Source organism: Daktulosphaira vitifoliae, unplaced genomic scaffold (genome assembly GCF_025091365.1).
Source record: "Daktulosphaira vitifoliae isolate Bord-2020 unplaced genomic scaffold, ASM2509136v1 Scaffold_2, whole genome shotgun sequence".
NCBI classification, from domain to species: domain Eukaryota; kingdom Metazoa; phylum Arthropoda; class Insecta; order Hemiptera; family Phylloxeridae; genus Daktulosphaira; species Daktulosphaira vitifoliae.
In genome coordinates this window covers 31,980,705-32,001,875 of record NW_026099573.1, presented here as the reverse complement: position 1 = coordinate 32,001,875, position 21,171 = coordinate 31,980,705, and the positions used below count along the sequence as shown (strand labels likewise).

Here is a 21,171-nt window from a genome sequence, read left to right as displayed (position 1 = left end):
TTTATAAATATTACTGCTATACAGAGGATAGATAAAGAATTGATAAAAGTTCTACCAGTTACACTAATTTGTTGGTAACATATTTTTGAGAAATAAAATTTAATTAATAAAAGACTGAAAAAAATAAATTATACATTTTAACAATAATTTTACAACAGGATAAAATGTCAATAATTAATTTAAATAAAAGAATATATTTAAAGAATATAAAGCTAAATTTATACAAAATTTAATTGACTTTTAAGATTAAATTTATAAAAATTCAACATGATTGATAAAAACTGATCAACACTCATTATAATATAATAAATTTTAAACCAGAATTTTCAATATTTCTGTGATAAGTAAAAATTTCACTTTAATTTTTTATAAGAGCATAAAAAAGTTAATTAATTCAAGTGATTTTAACTATTACTTTCACATTTAGGTTAATTGAAATTATCACACAATAAATATACTATTTTAATAGTTGAACATATACTACAGATAATAATAAGTAAAACAAAAATAATTATAATTAGAAGTTATAATATAAATAATAAAAATAGGTTAAATATTATTTAAACATTTTTTTCTGCACAATGGTAATTAAATTTTATAATATTAATTTTAACTATAACAAAAAAAAATTACATGTAAAACTAAAAACTTAAATTTGGTTATTGCATGTTTAAATGAGTTTAAAAATAAATAAAATGAAATATTGAAGTAATACGGTAAAAAAAAAATACAAAGAAATTATTAAGAGTTCTAAATTAGTAGTAAAATATAATTAGAGATCTAGAAATAGGATACAAAAACCATGTAAATTATAAAATCAATAATCCATACATTTGTCAATGGGTTTAAAAAAATATATGATTTATTCTTTTTTTTTTCCATTAACTAATGAACTACAATAGGAGGCATTTGTTAATGGAACTAATGAAGATGAATCAAATGATAAATCATCTTGAATTTTTCGGGGAATTTTGTAAAACCACTCTCCAAAACGTTGAGGATCCATATTGGACAAGACTTCTAAAGATTTATTAAAGGGTAAAGTCTTGAATTTAATAATATGATCATTTAATTTAGATAAACTTTCTTGAACATACTGCGTACTTGGACTAATATTTGGAATACATGTAAAAGTTGGATGATAATTGATATCACAACTGCGTTTTTGATGTAAATTAGGTTGTTCAAATGAAAACATTAAATTTTTTAACTTTAATTTAGTATCTCCTTCACTATTACTAAAACTTTCTTTTCTAACAACTCGTATATACCTACGTACTATTGGACTAGCATTTATTGGTGTAGTTTTAGTACTACAATTATCAGAAGAATAACTTCTTCCATCATTTACTGTATCATTATCTATAGCGTTATAAACACGTTTAAGCCGAATTATCACAGGAGGCTTGTTCATTTTATTTTGGTCATCATATAATATATCACTACTTTTATTTGGATAAATATGACTATTAATAACTTCGACCTTATATATATCTTTAGATGAATTTTTTTGGCGTACTTTTCTTTTTCTTTTGATTTTTTTATAATTTATTTCCTCTTTTTCTTCTAAGCATGATGATAAAAATTCAGTTTTTCGTTTTTTTTCTGGGGTATAAGAAATATTAGTGTCTGAACAGCATTTTCGTTTAAGCTTTGATAGAGGTTTCTCCTCGACAGTACTGCTTTCATACAAAGATAGCTGAAATAAATAATTAAGTTATAATTATTAACAAAAATGCTTTTTACTCCTGATCTTACAAAAGATCCTATGAAATTCTATAAGAAATAGAAATAGAATTATTAACATTTTTTACAATTAACTTTTTTTCATCAAACATTTTAATTTCATTACTAAAAACAGCACTATTAGACTAAAATACTGATTATAATTATAATTACCATATTCTTTTCATTATCATTTGAATCTGTATCCACAATTGTGTTAGCAGAATCATCTAATTCACTTTTCACAATAGATGTTTCTAGTTGCATTTGAACATTTGTCTCTGAATAACTAGGCAAACTGTTTAAAAATAGTACAAAATCCTTTATAAATAACTATTTGATATTACAAAGATAATATTTTTTATCTATTTTATTTACTTTTCAGGAGAAATTTGGTTAAAAATCATGCTGAGAGGCCGTTCATTAATTAACTCATCGAGTTCTTGAAATTTATTTTCATCTTGACTTTCTCTTAAATGTTTTTTTGTATTGATATGCTCCTTATAATTCATAAAAGGGACATCACATAATTCACACATTCCACCAATTTCTGAAGTACTAGAATTATTAAAAATATGCATAAATTTCAATACTTAAACTATACAGATACTATTTTTACCTATATTGGTCAGAGGAATACTCTTCTCCACTTTTATCAATTTCAAAACTTTGTTCAGGTGGAACTTTTAATTTTTTTTTACATAATGTATCACCAAGATCTGGCCACTTGGGAATAAATTCAAATACAGGACATTGACCTTGATCCATTGATTCTATTTTTAAGCTTATTTTTCCTCTAAGAACACTAGCTACTTTATCAACAGGACTTTTGCTAACTCTATGTTTTTTCAATAATGATTTGAGCCATTGTTGAAACTAATTGAAGAATATTTTTAATAGGTAATAAGATTTCAACCACATAATTTAGGCAAAACTTACTTGTTTGGGAGAAAATATTCGTACATTTAAAAGTGTTGCTTTGCTAATAAGATCAAAAGATTTATTTTGTTTTGAAGATGGCGTATTTGGTATATTTTCAATAGTATTTCCATGCTGAAATAGTATTTTAAATTTTATAAAAATTATTATTAAACATTTAAAACAACCCAAAAGAAGATATTTAACATTAATCACCTCAGAGTCGTTATTTTCTAAAGATTTTTCATTGTTTCTTAGATCTGATATTAAATAACTAGTATTTTTCTCTAAAGATTGAAGAATTTTCTATCAAAAAATGCATTTGTTAATTAAAATTAAAAAAATAATTTATTACATTTTAAACTTACACCTCCATAAGCATTTATGAGTTTTTCGACTTTTGAACTAATTATATTATTTACTATGTCAATTAAAAATGTTTTATCATTAAGGATTGACCGTTTATTTTTATTTGCAGCATCTAAACATAAACATTTGAATGCAATTTAATAAAATTATTCTTTTTAAACTAAAACTATTTCTAAAATATTTATTTCAAAGGAAAATTATCTAGTTTTAAAAATGTTTGTACTCTATTCATATATTTATTATTATGGTTTAGTTTAATGATAAAATAAATAGAGGTTATAACACAAAAAATGTTAGATCCCATATTTGCCTACGAGTTTATATTTTAGCATTTTTTTTTTTTTGGCAGCTGAAGCTGCATTTCAATAGAAAAACAATTACATAATTTTTATAAATATCTAAATAATTTTTTTGATTTTAAAGAAGTCTCTTAAATGCAATAAAACAAATATTGTATTTTTTTATATATTCATCAGTAATCATCTATCAGTAATCAGACTATTTTACAAACCTTAAATTATTAATTATCCAAAAAATTATTATACCTATTAAGAGTAATTTAAATATAATAATACATACTTCCACAAGTTCATAAAATAAGACTACTTAAGCACTAAAGATAAATATGAAAAGTAAAATAAAAAGATGTTTGACTAATATAGACTTAGAAATTAAAGAAAATATTTTTAATATTTTTAACTGTAGAGATTTTGTAACTTATTAAAATATATAATAATAAGTAAATATTTCATATATATATATATAACATTAAATTTGATTAAAAATTTACCTTTTTGCTCAAGTGATGGTTGCTGCTGCTGATTATCAATACTCATCTTTTTAATTTTTCAAGGATAAGTTATATCAAATAACATATACTTATTGTATGTAAGTTTGCAATAGGCAAACAATATATAGAGAATGAATTTGGTTTAAATGTATTAGTTATTTAAAGAGATAACAAAATAGTTTTACAAAAGTAAAATAAGTTAATTGTAATTAAAAAATATCGGACTGTTTGTCTTGACTAATACTTATGATAAACATGCAACCTAAATTAACGCGCAATGTCCTATAAGGACTTGATTAAAATATAATATGGATACAAAAGTAATGGAGCCAAAAAATAACTTAAAAATTATTTTATTTGGACTAGATTAAAATTTTAAAAATTTCATACAAAAATTTCAAATTTTACACTAAAATCGTTTGAATTATTGTTTATCTCACAAAAATTTAACGCGTTACGGACACTGCTGTGTTATACCTTCATCGTTATTTGTTATCCTAACGCGATACGATTGATTACGCGACTTTGATTTCATTGGCTTACAAATTGTACCTAGTAATGTGGTCCATTTTCATTTGGTCAAAATCAAAGTGTACGAAAAATGATAGAAGTCCTAAGAAAAAAATAAACCATAACGAACTGAAAGATTTAAATGAATAAAATGTTATGAAATTATTTCCTTTCATTATGATCAATAATTGCCTAAATAAAGTGCGGCTAAAAATGTTTAACCTATTTTTAAATTCATAAAAATATTGCTTTAACTACAGACTAGGACAGTGAAACGGGTGATTTTAAAATAAATAAAAAAATAATAATTATATTTTAACTAATTTTTTCATATCACCTGAATGTATATTTAAAAGTATTTTAAATTCTTAATTTTTTATTAAATAAGATAAAATAACACTTATTGGCGTGCCCTTGAAACACGATAATGATATAGCCAAAAAATAATTATTGGTATATTTATGCATTTTCCAGGACATTTGTATCACTTTTTCTCATATTCTTATTTAGAAATTATTAGGCGTCTACAATATGGTTTCTCATACTCATTTTCTTAATATAACCCACCCCTATTTCTTCCATAAAAAAAATACTTTTCATTAAATCAAATAAACAGATGGTATAGATTTTTGTTGGAGGTTGACAAAAAAACCCACTTACAATGTACTGGCTTTATGACATCACAGTAAAGTTCCGATGAACTTTTCTTGATTGAGCTCCTATTTTTATAAAAAGTTTATTAAATTATAATAACTTAATTTTATAAATTCCCGAGTAATAAAAAGGTAATTAATCCTCTTTTCGAAAAAATATTTGTGGCTATGCCATTGTTATTAAGTATGCCCTTGAATACGTTAATTTTTATAATAACTAAATAATAGTTCTTAAAATTCTATGTAAATTGTCGTTTTCTCTATTTAGTGAAAATTTTAACCAAGCCAATTCAATAAATAATAAGACTATAATTAGACTAGTCAAAAGCATCAAAATTATACGGACGCCTATGGATGATTAAGCACACTTATAAACTACCCAGTGTGCAATATCAAGTTTATTATGCGTTTAATAAACATCAACAATTCCACCATAGACGGTCTATTTAAGAGCTGCCAATGGTTTACTATGGAGCATTATAACCGTTTATTAACCATTGATGCACCTACCATATTTATTTACAGAAATAACGCTTATTTTACTAATATAAGTATCTTAAAACTTATACGTATTTTAAACGTTGAATATAGTTAACTTATCAACACATAATATTCATTTAATTTACTCATATATAAGTAGATTAAATGAATATTAAATATATTTTGTACTTTCTTTCTACTTCAATTATATATATTTTTATCACTACATTATCTGAATAAAACAGTATGTAATGTACTTAAAATAAACATAAATTAGTCAATCAAAATAAAACCATATAAATTACACTCGAAAATAATGTTCTTGAATTTTTTTTATTAAAAAATGATATTAACAAATTAATGATATATAAATATTCCCTAATAATAATAATAATTTATATATATCAAACTATAAGGTTTTTTTTTTCATTTTTTCTGTTGCTGGCTTGTCTGAGCCACTGACCTAAGTAAGTCTTATATTCTGTTTCTGTAATATTTTGTAAAACATAAACAACATCTGAAAAATTAATTAATTAAATTATAGTTATTATTATTAGTAGTAAGAATATAACACAGGTAGATGATAAGGCTATAACCCTCCCCACCATTGACCATAGTACACATAATATTTATAATAAACAGAGTAACACTAAGGATTTAGGTGATGAAAAAAAAAATGTGAGGTCCTAGAAATTTAGCTTCCGATTAAATAAAACTGTGTAAACTACCGAAAACTAAAAAAAATTTATACTTGATTACATTGATAAAAGCATACATTATTTATGTGGGGAGGTGATTTCATCAATCTCTTTCATTGTTTTTTATTATTTGTTTAACAAATGGAATTTTGAAACTAATAGAAATAGAAAGTTAATTTTTACCGTAAAATAAAAGTTTTTAATTTCAAAATTTGATAGCGTGGATAACATAATTAGTGTGATTATATAGTGTATTACAGTAGGGCTCAATATACTTAAAACATGTTGAGCAGTAGACATTTTTTAGTGGGTTTAGTTTGTACTAGTGTATGTGTAGTCCCTTGTGCTAAATACCTACTTTATGTATTGTAATGTTGGTTACATTTGCTGAACTAAAAATTATTAAGGATATTGTCTTTAATTGGATATAATAGCACAATATAAATATAAAACACAGGTTTTTCAAATCTAAGAAATAAGTGTTTTAGGATTAATTAGGAAGTTTTTAAAAGTTTTCATAATTTAATTTAAAAATAAAATGTTGGTTACCTTGAATTAATTTTGACATTTTGTAATTATTAAAAGATAGTTTTAGTCCTTTTCCAGTTACATTGAATGTTTCAGCTATTTCATTTGTCATTACCTTTCGCAACACATTGTAGGTAGTTTTTGAATTTAACTTGCTAGAACCGACTTTAAGTAAAGTTCTTTTCTGAAATTAAAAAATTATATCTTATAGAATATTATATTGAAAAATAAATGTACAATCAATAAAAAAAATACCATTGCTTTTTCATAAATATTGTTATCTGTTAGTTTTGATTCATAGTCATTTAATTCATCTAACGTACTAAAGGGTAAAATTAAATTTTCTTCTACTAATGAACTTTCAGAAGACCTCTTATTAACTCCTTGATATTCTATTTGTCTTTGCAAGTCTTGGATGTCAATTTTTATAACATCAAGTGTTCGTTGTATACTTTGATACTGCTCTGAAACTATGTATAATATATTTTTTTTAATTACTATTTATTATAATATAAAAAAATATTGTATTGATTATTTTTCATAAAATTATTGAAGTATTTTAATTACTTTCTTTAAAAAAGTGAAAGATCTGATGATATTCATTATTTTGGCTACCACCTATGTCTATCACCTTGTTATCTGACTGAAAAACAGGTGGATGAGTATTTTCAGTATTGACTTGTGAAATAACTGTAAAATTTTTTTTTACATATTTTTTAACAACTCCCTAGTTATAAATATTTGTAAAAATTATTATATATAAACTGAAAAAAGCTCCAGTAACTAGAGAAATATTAAGAACAATAATTTTGAATAAAAAACCTTTTTTGGACAACTCTAATATGTTGTTTTTATAATTTAAGGTATAATGAAAAAAATTATTACCCTAATGGTCAAAGGATCAATAAAACAGACAGGTTCATTTGGTTGTGTTAGACTTTCTTCGACAAAAATAGATTACATTAATAAAAGAATGGAAATTATAGCACCATCTTTAAGCACAGATTTTGTTCGCATACCACTGTCACTAAATAGTTATACTGATTTTAAGGCAACTGAATTTAGACAAATTATGATGTATTCAGGTGCTTTGATATTTAAAGATATAGTGCCTGAACCAATTTATAAGAATTTTATTGCTTTTTACTGTGCAATGCGAATCCTTGCATCACCAAAAGCAACAGAAAAAAAAGAAAATGATGTTGCAACATCATTAATTAAGTACTTCTTTCAAACATTTGGTATAATTTACGGGCCATTTTTAATATCATATAATGTACATTCCTTACTTCATCTTCCCAACGATGTACTAAAATATGGTAACATCAATTACTTCAATGCTTTTTGGTATGAAAACTATTTGGGCAGATTAAAAAAGTACTTAAAATCTGGACGTTATGCTATAACAGAAATGTATAATAGAATTACAGAAGACAGATCAGCACGTGATGAAAAATTTTTACTTACCTCAAAAGATTTTCCCATTTATAGAGAAAAACATAATAATGGACCTTTACTACATATAACAGGAACTTATGAACAATTTATGTGTATTCAATTTGAACATTTTAAAATACAAATAAGAACTAAAGAAAAAAGAAGTAAATTTACCCATCGTGATGATTGTATAATAGTGAAAGACCAAAATATTATTATATTTGTTGTGGAAAATCTTGTTAAACAAAATAATTGTATGCACTTTGTAGGGCGGAGATTTCTTTTCATTAATGAACTTTTCGGCAAGGCTGATGACATCAATATTTCATCATTCAATGTTGGGGTATATAAATGTAAAAGTTTGGGACAACTAGAGATCTTTACTTTTAATCATGAAAACGGTTTTAATAAAGCCTGTATAGTATCAAATCCACTACACAATGATGTGGAGAGTTTTGTAGTTTTTAAAATATTGCATACATGAAATACTTAGTAATATGAATAAAACATTTTTAACTGTTAATGTAATCCTTAGTTGTAGTATAAACTTCAAGACATCATTTGCATTTTTCATATTTATTCCAACATACGAGAAAATGGAATTAAGTTTGTAGAACTACTTATGATTAATCTTTAATAGTTTATATTAATTAGTAAATGCTAGTGACGATTGCTATACGTATATAAAAAATTAAGCAAAATACTCGAAATGGATAAAAATGTTGTCGTGATATAACATTGACTATGAATTATTATTGATAAACGGTATTGATAAAAGTAATTTGTAATAAACACACGACTTTTATACCACGGTAAATTACGCTTAGTTTACAATAGCTAGTTTATAATTTACCAAAATGTTTCACCAATTAGTTTTTGAATATACAAATCTTTTTTATATACAAATCAAATTTTATTAGGGTAAATAACGTATTCATTAATGAATATATTACTATTTTCTAATATTAGAGAAAGTAATTTAAAAAACATCAAACATAAATATATACATATATATATATATATAACGAATCAACGTTGAATTATTGTATAACAAACAAATTAATCTAAACATTTTTTTTTTTTAATATACGCTTGAATAAACGTAAAATAAACAACTTCCTTCCATCGTAATATATACCAACTATTATCTGGCGAAAACATGTTGTTTCATTGTATAATTAACAGATAAATATAAAGAAAAATTTGCTTAAAAATATACCGTGGATTAAACATAAAATCCACTATTTATAACCGTCGTATTAGTTGCATTATACACCATCTAATAATTAGCTGAACGATAATTAATTATTAAATAATACGAAAAAAAAATATAAACCATCCACAGCTTTAAAATACACGGTGGATTTAGTGTTTACAAACGTATATTCCACAATGATGCACACTGGGTAATAACCAAATTGCCGACGCTGTATAAACAGGACCTGAAAGGAAACCATTTTTAACTGAAAAAAATTCATGTAATATTGATATTAACCATACTCCCTTAATGTTGTCCAAAATACTCTCACATCTGTAAAAGATAAAAAATCCGAGCAATACTGTGCAATAAGCATGTATAATTGAAGAGCCTTACACCAAACAAGATAATTCCATTTTTTAAAACTTTTGAAAGCCAAAATATTAAAAAACGTATATTTATCATATAGTTTAGGTAATTATTTAATTTTAGATAAATATATTCAATGTTTTCATCTTAACTATGAACGTTCAAAATCTGAATTTGAAAAATAATACAGTTATTTTATACATGGAGCCTTTTAGTTTATCAACTATTTTTTATATAGCTTCATATTTTAGTTTCAATGCGCGTAATTGAGAAGCTATTGATTTTACTCTACATGTTTTTTTGTGCCCGTTATACGCGATTAGTTCCTTTTTCTTTGGCTTATCACACTTTAAATGTGTAATCTGGTCATAGTATTTTTGTTTTATGTATTCAGTAATTACCAAGTAACGGATCAAATATGTACTGTTATGTACCGGTCCAAACTATGGTCTATTCAAGATAATAATTTACTATTGTGATAATTGCTGGGATAAATCAGTGGAAAATGATCTAATGCTAAAGATCAAATGAATTCGTTAATACGGTAAAATGAGGACTAGAGATGACAAAACATAAATTGAATAATAGGTGCAGTCATTAATCTATGGCACGTAATTCTAATCAATTGTTTATAACTGTATAACAAGGGTACACTTGCGTTTATTATGGTCATAAGTATAAAATTAAGTATGATTTGTATAATTAATTAACTCCATTAATTATTCTACTCAATTTAAGATATTATTGACCGGCGAAGCGGATATTATAAGGCAGTCGTTATCGTCAACTTATACATAAAACGACTTAAAAATTTGTATTCCTAACGATATGCTTTTTTGAAAATTCAATCATTACTTAAAGTATTTTGGGGACTTAATAATCATATAATAATTTTTTCTTTTTAATTGTGATGTTTTAACAAATCTATCTTCTTTAAACCAGAGTGTTTGATAATGATTGGCACCACTGCTAGGTGGCCAGCTCTTATCAACAACCGGTTATTTCGGCTGGCCGATATGTTTGAGTCATGAGTAAACTTGTTACTTGTGTACACATTTAGTCAGTTCATAGAAGTTTTTGTTTAAAATAATCAGCTTTTTCGATGGTGTTCAATAAAATTTGTTTTTTCGTTTTGCGATTAAGTATATAAAAAATAATTGTTAATTTTTTAATTTTACTATTCATTGTATTTGTAAAAATTCACTTGAATATTAGTCAGTATTGCGTTTGTAAAACTACAGTAGAGTTATTATCAATTCAGTATTATTATTGTGCATTATGATCAAGACGGTGATATATTAATTATGTTAATTTTATGAAATATAAACAATTCATGTCGAAGTTTAATTTTACTTTCAGGTAAAATTTACTATAGTTATATATGTTCATTTATTACTTTCAGTTACACAGATGACAGTTGTTATTATTTAAATCAGTAATTTATTGTGTTATACAGCTAACCATGGTCATAATTGTGCCAAAACGACACTTATTAATTAAATTATAATTATTTATTGAAGTTTAATTTCATTGTTTCATTAATACACTCAACAAAATCAAATTGTGATCCAACAACCTATTAATAATCTTAAAATTTGATTTTAAAATAAGTTCAAAAAATAAATTATTATGTTCTTATACTATATAAGGTCAAATTTTAGATTTGAATAAGTTTTTTAAAGTTATTTTATATTTTTGTCTATAACTTAAAAAATTTTAACAAAATTGATATAAGTAAACTAACTAATTAGATATGGTAAAATTTCCAAAATCATGATTGTTGGTACAATTTTTGGTAAAATAGCTGATTTAGAAGTTTTTAGCATAGAAAATAAACATTATACCATTCAAAATACACTTAAATTTAAGGTTTTTATTTTGTACTATATGATTAAAAAAAGTAAGGCATTCTGAAGACTTGTTTTCTATGTGTAAACGGTATCTTAAAAGGATAATTATGTAATTTTTGATTGATATTATAATAAACTGATTTATTTGAATAATACTTGGATGTAAACAATATTTACAGTGGTAACATTTCAGATAAGTATCTTTATTCTACTTATTTTTTTATTTTGATATAATTAAATTCCATTTACTGCATTTCTACTATATTTTACTTTTTTTATATAACTTAATACATTTTAGTAATGTATATACAATTTATTCTGAGTATATAGCCTTTTTCATCATTTTAATTTAAGATCTTTGTTATAATTATTACTATTATATATAGACAAAGCAAAATAAAACTGAAATAGGAAAGAATAAAGTATAGTTACTTTAATATCTATTAAAACTATTATATACCTTACTTAGATTATCATATTACTAGTAATTAACCAATATTTTTCAAACTAGTTAGTAGATTGTAGTATATCAATCAATTCTATACACAAAGTTTAATAAGAATAAAATTTATCTTCATACAGTTTTTAATTTTTAAAATGAATAATATACATGATATTTCACAAAAAATAAATATAATACAATATAGTACTTGGCGTAACAGTAAATTTGTAATGTTTTTAACATCAGTGTACACAATATAACAAAGGTAACAGTTTTAAACAATCAAGTACTTAACATAAATAAACAACATTTTAGAAATAATAATGACTCAGAAAATTCAACTGTTCACATATGCTAATTAGTTGGATCATTTTAAATACATACACATATATATATATATTCAAATATATAAATATTTTTAATTCCACACAATATCTTTCATTATTCAATGATTATAAAAATATTTAATCAAAACTTATTAGGAAACTACTGCTATTTAATTAAAATTAAAATGAAATAATATCACATAAAATTTAATTTGTTTTACATTAAAATATATTCATTGTTACATCAGATCAATGCAGTCATATTTATAATTTACATAAAAAAAATAATAATACTATTTGCAACCAATAGATTACTACAACAAACATAATATAAACACAATAATAAATACATTTATATATAATATAATATAAATCTGTAATACAATAAACAATCATCAACTTTATGTAAAACACATTTTAACTTATAACTTTGATAAAATAATTTAACAATATAAATAGTAATAGAAATTAGAATTATATATTTTAATATTATTTTTTGTGTTTATATATAGTTTCATGTTATAATAGACTAGTTAACTTGCAACATAATAGTGATAAATTGTAATACAACAATAGAAAAATCAAAACAATATTTAGCTGTTTAAAAAAGTAACAATTATCACAATATTTATAATAAAATTAAAATTAGAAAAAAAAAAAAATGTACAAAAGTAATATTTGAAGATTTATGTTACGTTTAACTAGCTAGAAACGTAATACTAAAAGTGAACAGTTTAAAATTGGAATGTATTTTTTTTTAATAATGTGTACAAGCATAATACACTCACTCACATATACACACACGCACAAACACTCGCACACACAAATACATATATGTATACACAAAAAAATAAAGAAAGCCAAATTATGTCATATAATCTAACTATACCATGAATTAACTAAAATAGATGGATCTTTGAGAACACTTTGATATTTAATAGATCAAGTTTCCTTTTAAAATATTATGGAATTTGAAAGCAACATACATTCATCTGCATAATAAAAATATACATTTATTTATGAATTTCTTCGTTGTCATCTTCTTCCATAGGTTCTTCACAGTTATCTGAACTTTTAAGAAGGAATTAAAAATTAATTTTATCACACTAAAAATTATAAATTTCTATTTTAAAATCCCAAAATATTTAAACCTTTAACAGAACCGTAGCAAGGAGGAGCACAATAGGTACCCACACCCTGGTTACATTTGAAGAGGTACAAAAGTTAATAAATTAGAAAATCCCTAACAAAAAATAAACAAAGTAATGTGTAATTATAATTAAAGATAAAAAATAACTATATGGTTGAACAAAGATAACAGTATATTATCTGACCAAATAATGTTTTTGATTGAGTCTTAATAATAAAATAAAATTTGTTTTTGTTTACTAAAATAATACGACTATATAATTAAATACCGCACCTGACCAAAAAAGTGAATATTTTAGCCTTTCTTTTTTTAACACGCTTATATTAGTTTCACATGTATGTTGTGAGTTGTGTGTAACTTTCCATGTGCACGTTTCTACGGCCTTGAGACTAGATGATCGTAACGCATTCACCCCACCCAGCTCACCACTCATCGATAACAATATTTTCCAACCCGTAAATGCACGCATGTCATCAATTATATATATATATAAATAAATTTTTAACTTATAATTTTGAAAATGTTCATTATTAATAAAAAAGTTTAAATATTTTCAGGCTTAAAAAATTTTCTTCTAAATATTCATATAATGCTTTTTCATTAAATTAAAAAAATTTTATGCTAAAAAAAAAATAGCACTTACTGAATTCGGTGTCTAGTCATAGATAAAGAGGCCATAGCACTGACCGTATCATTCTCTTCGCAAATTGTAGCTTCAATTGCACTACATGCCACGGTGTGAACAAAGTTTTTAAGAATAGGCCAATGAGGCAACTAAAAAATATATATTAAAAGTAAACTAATAATAAATGTCTTCTTCTTTTTCCCTCGCCATATCCCAACTACTTGGAGTTGGCAACCCTATTCTAAACTTCCAATTGACACAATCTCCCACATCATCTGTCCTCGTATCACATTTGATTACATCCCTCAATCTCTTTTAGTCTTCCTCTACCTCTTCATCCTTTAACATTCATTTCTATAACTGTTTTTACAATTTCTGATTCTCTCTTTTCATAACATGACAGTCTAAGTCTATTTTCGCACATCTTATCTACGATTGACGCTCACCTATACTTTATCTTATATGTTCGTTTTAGTCTCCTAAAAGACTAAAATAAACATATCATCTCTAGTCACTTCACTCATCCATCTAAGCATTTTCATCTCTACTTTTTCTTTTTTTCCCTAAACTTTTCTATTAGATGCTGCGATATAAAAAATAATGGCTTCATTGTTGACTTACCAGGCTGTTAAGTGGTAATCCAAACTGGTTTTTAGATACCTATGTCTCATTTCTTATTCTCTTATCTATACCTTTTCTCAAATTTTTATACTATGACATAAGCTTTATAACTATAATATCCACACTCATGTATGTCTCCTTTATCTTTCAATATTGAACCACAATACTATTATTCCATTCATTTGAGATTTTCACTTCTAATAAGATTTTACTTAAAGGATACTTCAACCATCTTATGTCAACACCGTAATAATAAATGTAACAATATTATTAATTTACTTGTATGGCTATTGTTTTTTGTAATGTGATAATAGCATTTTGACAAGGAGTACGTCGAAGTTCTGCTTCAAGAATTGGTGTCACATCTTCTTCAAGTAAAGCTCGGACACATTCTTCAGCACTATCACAAATGGCAGTTAAATCATACCCACCTTCAAGAGATAAAACCACTTTTCCATCAGCTATTTGCATGAGCTGTTGAGTCATGTATGCAAAACAAGCAGGTGTTACATTATAACCACCAAGAGGAGCAGGATGACCAGATGCTGCATCAAACCCAGCAGATACTAAAATTATTTCAGGAGCATATGCCTAAAAAAAAAGTTAATTATACAATAAAACATTTAGATAATCTTTATTAAGTAAAAAAATGTTTACTTTTGTAATAGGTATAACAACTGATCGGAAAGCAGCTAAATATTCGGCATCACCTAGTGGTGGCTGTAAGCCACCACTCCAAGCAATATTAACATTGTATCCTAAACCACTTCCAATACCGCACTTATCAAAATAAAAATAATTATTTTTAATTAAAATTAAGTAAAATGGTTTTTAATTTTTGTCGAAAATTACTTCTGATGGTGCACCAGTTCCTGGAAAAAAATTACCATCATCATGGCGATGTATTGATAAGTATAATACCCTTTGATCCTCGTAGAATATTTGTTGTGTTCCATTACCATGATGCACATCCTTTAAAAAAAAATCATAAGTCAAATGAACTTTTTGTTAACTTAAACAGGATAAATACCCAGTCAACCACTAGAATTCGTCGAACATCTTGGCGCTGTTGAAGTAAACGACAAGCAATAGCAATTGAGTTGAAAAAACAAAATCCCATAGCTTGATTTGCTTCTGCATGATGTCCTGGAGGTCTAACAATAGCAAATCCATTTTTAATGTCACCCATGACAGCTAAACATATATCATCATATTGAATAATATATTTATAACATAAAAACTTAAAGTAATTTATTACTTTTGAAAGCTAAGTCAACCACACAACCAACGGCCATTCTAGCTGCTGAAGCTGTATGGAGCTCATTCCAAGTGGTGTCTGAATCAACACCTAACCCACCACAAGGTAATCGAACTAAACTTTTTAATGGCAACTCAGCTAATTTTGCACTATCAATTTTTTGACGATTCAATGGATTAGTCCCTATAAAATTTGTATTAAAGTACTACATAATGGATGAAAAAAAAAAAAATTTATATGTACTAAGTTATTTGACTTTAGAGCATATCTAGCATCTGTTTAATGATTAGGTTATAACCCTGTAAGCTAAAGAAGTCAGGGTTATGTTTATACCTAAACCTAACTGTGCTTACTACTATGAAACAAGTTTTACAGACCAATAAGTCTCACTTAATTTCTTCTTCTGAGTTTTAAGCAGAGGTAATGGCAATACTAATAGGGGCTCAAAACCTAGTATTCAAAAAAAGCAATTATAATATCCTCAGTGACAGTCAATGTGCTCTAAAAACAATTAGTAATAACCACATGATTTCAAGGTCAGTCCTTCAATGTAGAGAAACGTTAAAATCACTAATAATGTTCAATGGAGTTACACTAGAGCATGGGTACCCAGACATAGCAGTGTAACTGGTAATAAAAAAGCAGACTTTCTAGTGAAGAAACTTACCAAATAATAGAGTATGGGGTTCAGAATGACAAGTCTGCAACTCTTCTAATGTAGCTTTACGTGGTCTTAGTCTATCACATTTCCTAGCTAATCCTGTTTCAATAAGTCTAGCCCACACACTTTGTAAACGGCCACTATGTTCTGGATGTAATGAGTTATTACCACACTTACAAGCATGTTTTAACATCAAACTATCAAATGCTAAACCTGTAGTAGGCCTATGAGGACTTCTAAAAGTTGAATATAAATTTTAGGAAATTAATAAAACAATAATATAACTTCTATATTATTTAGATATAAAATTTACCCTGCAAGTTTGTGCATAGAAGAGTGAATACTAGAGGACTGATAAGTTGATGTACTGGAATTATCGGAGGTTATTATACCACCTACATTAACACCAGCAACCAAAGGACTTGAAAATGTTTTAACTAGAGGAATAGCAACATGAGGATTCCTGTTTGTAAAAGCTGCAACTATCATGCATAAAGTATTAGTACTTAATTAATAATTAACATTACATTATACTTACTGTCATTGGATTGAGAAGTTTGCCGCATCATTAAATCCCGTTGCTGTTGAAGAAATGTTTGACTTTTGTTCTTTATACCATTATCTGTCAATGTTCGAGGACCACCAGTTAAATCAATTACCTATTTAATTAAATTGTTCATATATTAAAACATATAACATTATAAATTAATTATGATTAAAATTACTTTAGGATCATCTTCTTGATCTTCATTTATTAAAGTACTGGTAGCTAAATGAGCTCGACTACCCACTCTTGTCAAAACAGTATTTCGAATTTGCTGTAATAAATTAAATTGATTAACATCTATATATTAATTTGATGAACATTTATAAGTTTTACATACTTGTTTTAAATAATTATGAGCACTAATTTGTTGTTGTAAAGGTTCATAATCTTCATAATGAATTCCTAAATGATGACCAGATGTCATATTATTTAACATTGGGTGTCCAAGAGGTAATGGAGCTGACTGGGTTCGACCCAGAGGTCTATGACCAGCTTTGTTCAATCGAGCATGAGCTACCTGAGTATCAGTAATAGGTGCAGCATGAAATGAAGGAGCAGCTGATTTAGATTCTAAACTTTGAATTTGTTTTTTAATCAAATTTTGAGAAGTATCCAATACTGAAAATTTAAGAAAAAGTCAATAACTAGTACAATACTAAAATTTAACTTGCTTACAAGGAAGTGTGGGGTAATAAGGTAATGTACTAGATAACATTTGACCTGTTAATGGAACACCTAGTCTTGCGGTAAAAGCTGCTCTAACTTCAGCTTCTGATACTGAAGTTAATAATTTTGATCCATCCTTAAAAAAATATTATAAAATGAATTTGTTTCATATTAAAAAAAAATTATAATTAAATGATTACTTAAAAAAACATAAATTTATAAAATTAAATTTGAAAGAATGTATAACATTTTATTACCGTATTTGATGGAGGTCTACCCAATGATATATTAGGCATAGAAGGACTTGTATATAATGCAGAGAGATCAGCAACACTGTTACTTTGTTCAGCATTATTATTTGACATATGACCAAATGTCATATCTGATTCCTATCAAACATAATTATTATAAAAATTATAGTGATCCGTTTATCATAAACCACTTGGTTACTCACAAAATAAATACAATATTATAAAACAAATTTTTGGTTAGTTTTAGTTATATATAATTCTTGATTTATCATCTAAAAATTACTTAAATAGAAATCAAAAATTATTTTTCCAATATTGTATTTATTTAGTAAGTAATCAAGTGGTTTATGATAAACTAAAATTAACTTAGGTATAGACAATATAATTACTTCTTTAATAGGAGTTGTGGCTCCTATCGAAGGTGAATTTCGACAATTTGATACATTTATAGGTGGAGAATTTGGTCCAGAACCAGGCGTACTACCAGATGGTGAAGTTTCTACTGTAAATGAAAAATGATAATTAACTGTATTAAAAAATAAAATGTTGGCTAAGAAGTAGTAGGCAAACTGGTACAGTACTTGCTAATTTAGACACTTTGTTGGTGATACGATCTTTAGGTCGTGAAATTGGATTGTTACGTCTGTCGAACATGCGCTGTTTCAGTCTGATTTTGAGCAAATTTGGTTCGGATGCTACATGCAATAATATAACCAGCACACACACAAGAAAAAACACACTAAGTTAGTGATATAGATACAATACTTTTGTTATAATTAACTAATTTAAATACTTTGTTATATTATAATACTTAATTTAGTGTGCTATTGATTAATACTTTCAACAAGAAAATTATTAAAGAAGTTAAATAAAATTTAAACTTATTAATAACCCAAAATATTATGTTATAGGATAACTAATTTAATAATACTTATAGGATAAACTCTTATAACTCGACTATAGATATTTATAATCTAGACTATAAATCATTGATTTTTCAATAAATTTTATCATTTAGGAACTAACTTAAATATATTTTTTTCTTCTATCACATTTTTATACAGTAAGAATTATCAATATATCATTTTATTAATAAACAAAAAATTCCTTTCAATTTTAGCTTCGATGCGAAGCTGATTTTATTGATGTACAGAATAAAATAAAGTTTTTTTATTTTCACACTAATTCCTGTTTAAATATAAGTTAATATTTAGTTGTATTAATTCAGCACAAGTAAAAAAATAATTATTATTAATATTGGCATTTTAGATAAAAATTTTAACCATTAAAATTACTAACAGATATCAAGTTAATTTTTAATTCAGAACAGGCTTAAAAACATTAAAAATTTTAATTGATATTTTACCAGTTTTTCTTAAAGGAAAATCATCTTCGTAACGTCCAACAAGTCTGTATGGTGTTATATTTGATCCGCTAGAAGAAGGACTTAAACTACTCGGCATCACATTAGGTTCAGACTGTTGAGATTGTAAAACACCCCTATATAAAGTTAATTACATTAAGCAATAAAGAATAAGCTCAGTATTTTAGAATAAAATTACCAGCCAAGGTATTGTTGCTGGGGCTGTGAAGAACTGCTAGACGCGGCTTCTCTATGTTTTTTACTAAGTAAAAAACCCTAAAAGAAAATAAAAAAATATAATTATAGATAAGTGTAGCACAAAAATAAATTGTTTATATAGTTAGGAAAGTTTTTACTTAATGTAGAAAATGAATGAACTATTTAACAGTAAATAAAATTAGGTAAAAATTATATCATAAAATTGAAAATTAATTAGACAAAAATTTCTAGAACATGTCTGAATAATTAGATGTTCAAGGATCAAACTACATCCACTGATCATTTATCTCTTTGTCAGTTTATTTATTATTTTCATTAATACAAAGAAATCAACAACGTTATTGACACACGAGAAAAAACATTTCCTATGTTCAATTTACTGGTTTTTCAGCACATAAGTTTATTACAACTTTAATATTGGCAGGAGCATAATGAAGGATGGGGGGCATGTATTGTAAAAATAAAAATAACTACACAGTAAAGATTTAATTTTTGATAATTTAAAAGAGGGAATGAAAATCGCTATCTCATATACACCCCCCTTCAGGACAATACTCTTAATATTGAATATTGTAAATCCTTCACTTAGAAAACTTCAACATCAATCACTGTTAACTACATATTCTTTTGACAACATGTTAAAATGCCTTCATGCTTCAAGTTCAGTATACAACACTGATATTTAAATATAAATATAGTGGCGTAATTATGGAGTCAGGAGGTTATAACTCCTTCAAAATTATTAGTAATAATAAAACACATGCTTCCAACTATTGATCCATGGTATCACTTGAATTGAAGTTGAACTTCAAACGAGACAAATAATCTTTATAAAGGAAGAACTGGTATTATTTTTAAACCCGTCTAGATAAGTGAAACATAATGATAGTATTTTAATTATCATAGATCCAAGTCAACACACTACAGACTTTAGAAACATTTAATGGGTAAAAATCTAGTAAATAAATTGCTAAGTATGAAGAAAAATAGAAGTAGGCAGCTTTCAAGAAAAATATTCTGCGTAAGAGTTTGATCTAATTCAAAAATATTTCGTACATTAAATAAATTAGATGTCAAATATTTTTAGTTGTTGTTAACCAACAATTTTACAATAAAAAAATTCTTTTAAATTTAAAATAATCTGAAGCAATTGCGTAACAAAAATTTTTCAGAAATGAATAGCATGCACACTTGAATAGAGTACATTTTTTTAGATAACAACACAAGAAAAAAAAACTTGAAATTTTAAATATACAAATGTTTGCGCAGTAATTACGAAATAATGGCAAGTAAAATTTAACCATAACAATGTAATTTTAGATAAAATTCGACAGAAAGATCTGATAAATGTTATTAAAAATTTTTCTTCTACAAGTTTGTTTATGAAATAAATAAATTCTAGAAAATATATTAATAACTTGAATTCGGCAAACACATGATGTATTTTATTAATTTTCGTGGAATGTCTAAAAAAAAAAAAAAAAAAAAAAAAAAAAAAAAAAAAAAAAAAAAAAAAA

General features: G+C 25.5%; 3 protein-coding genes across 12 annotated transcripts in view; all 3 read right to left on the bottom strand.

Annotated features, from left to right (window-relative positions):
- Positions 1 to 567: 567 nt before the first annotated feature.
- On the bottom strand, positions 568 to 4,294 carry LOC126900127 (uncharacterized). Its single transcript, XM_050675628.1, has 8 exons — positions 3,803 to 4,294; positions 3,012 to 3,124; positions 2,860 to 2,949; positions 2,665 to 2,778; positions 2,345 to 2,601; positions 2,104 to 2,283; positions 1,900 to 2,023; positions 568 to 1,699 (listed from the first exon to the last, which is right to left on the bottom strand). The coding sequence occupies exons 1-8, from the start codon at positions 3,846 to 3,848 to the stop codon at positions 863 to 865; spliced, it is 1,761 nt and encodes a 586-aa protein (XP_050531585.1). The 5' UTR covers positions 3,849 to 4,294; the 3' UTR covers positions 568 to 862.
- Positions 4,295 to 5,759: 1,465 nt separating this feature from the next.
- Positions 5,760 to 8,848, bottom strand: LOC126897855 (uncharacterized). Its single transcript, XM_050671779.1, has 5 exons — positions 8,283 to 8,848; positions 7,239 to 7,361; positions 6,927 to 7,141; positions 6,693 to 6,855; positions 5,760 to 5,962 (listed from the first exon to the last, which is right to left on the bottom strand). The coding sequence occupies exons 1-5, from the start codon at positions 8,284 to 8,286 to the stop codon at positions 5,850 to 5,852; spliced, it is 618 nt and encodes a 205-aa protein (XP_050527736.1). The 5' UTR covers positions 8,287 to 8,848; the 3' UTR covers positions 5,760 to 5,849.
- A 4,453-nt stretch (positions 8,849 to 13,301) lies between these two features.
- LOC126899920 (histone deacetylase 4) overlaps positions 13,302 to 21,171 on the bottom strand; it is a 53,819-nt gene continuing 45,949 nt past the window's right edge. For 7 of the 10 annotated variants that reach the window (XM_050675186.1, XM_050675188.1, XM_050675195.1 and 4 more), the window contains 18 exons: positions 19,635 to 19,711; positions 19,439 to 19,572; positions 18,654 to 18,767; positions 18,462 to 18,574; positions 18,079 to 18,210; positions 17,831 to 17,957; positions 17,493 to 17,773; positions 17,334 to 17,426; positions 17,147 to 17,267; positions 16,922 to 17,090; positions 16,615 to 16,844; positions 15,948 to 16,130; positions 15,720 to 15,883; positions 15,542 to 15,661; positions 15,347 to 15,469; positions 14,969 to 15,280; positions 14,087 to 14,217; positions 13,302 to 13,364 (listed from right to left, as the gene is read on the bottom strand). In XM_050675186.1, the coding sequence (XP_050531143.1) occupies positions 13,307 to 13,364; positions 14,087 to 14,217; positions 14,969 to 15,280; positions 15,347 to 15,469; positions 15,542 to 15,661; positions 15,720 to 15,883; positions 15,948 to 16,130; positions 16,615 to 16,844; positions 16,922 to 17,090; positions 17,147 to 17,267; positions 17,334 to 17,426; positions 17,493 to 17,773; positions 17,831 to 17,957; positions 18,079 to 18,210; positions 18,462 to 18,574; positions 18,654 to 18,767; positions 19,439 to 19,572; positions 19,635 to 19,711 (2,682 nt within the window). In that variant the 3' untranslated portion in view covers positions 13,302 to 13,306. The remainder of the gene's footprint in view (positions 13,365 to 14,086; positions 14,218 to 14,968; positions 15,281 to 15,346; positions 15,470 to 15,541; positions 15,662 to 15,719; positions 15,884 to 15,947; positions 16,131 to 16,614; positions 16,845 to 16,921; positions 17,091 to 17,146; positions 17,268 to 17,333; positions 17,427 to 17,492; positions 17,774 to 17,830; positions 17,958 to 18,078; positions 18,211 to 18,461; positions 18,575 to 18,653; positions 18,768 to 19,438; positions 19,573 to 19,634; positions 19,712 to 21,171) is intronic. The other 3 variants (XM_050675189.1, XM_050675187.1, XM_050675194.1) reach the window with 3 other exon arrangements.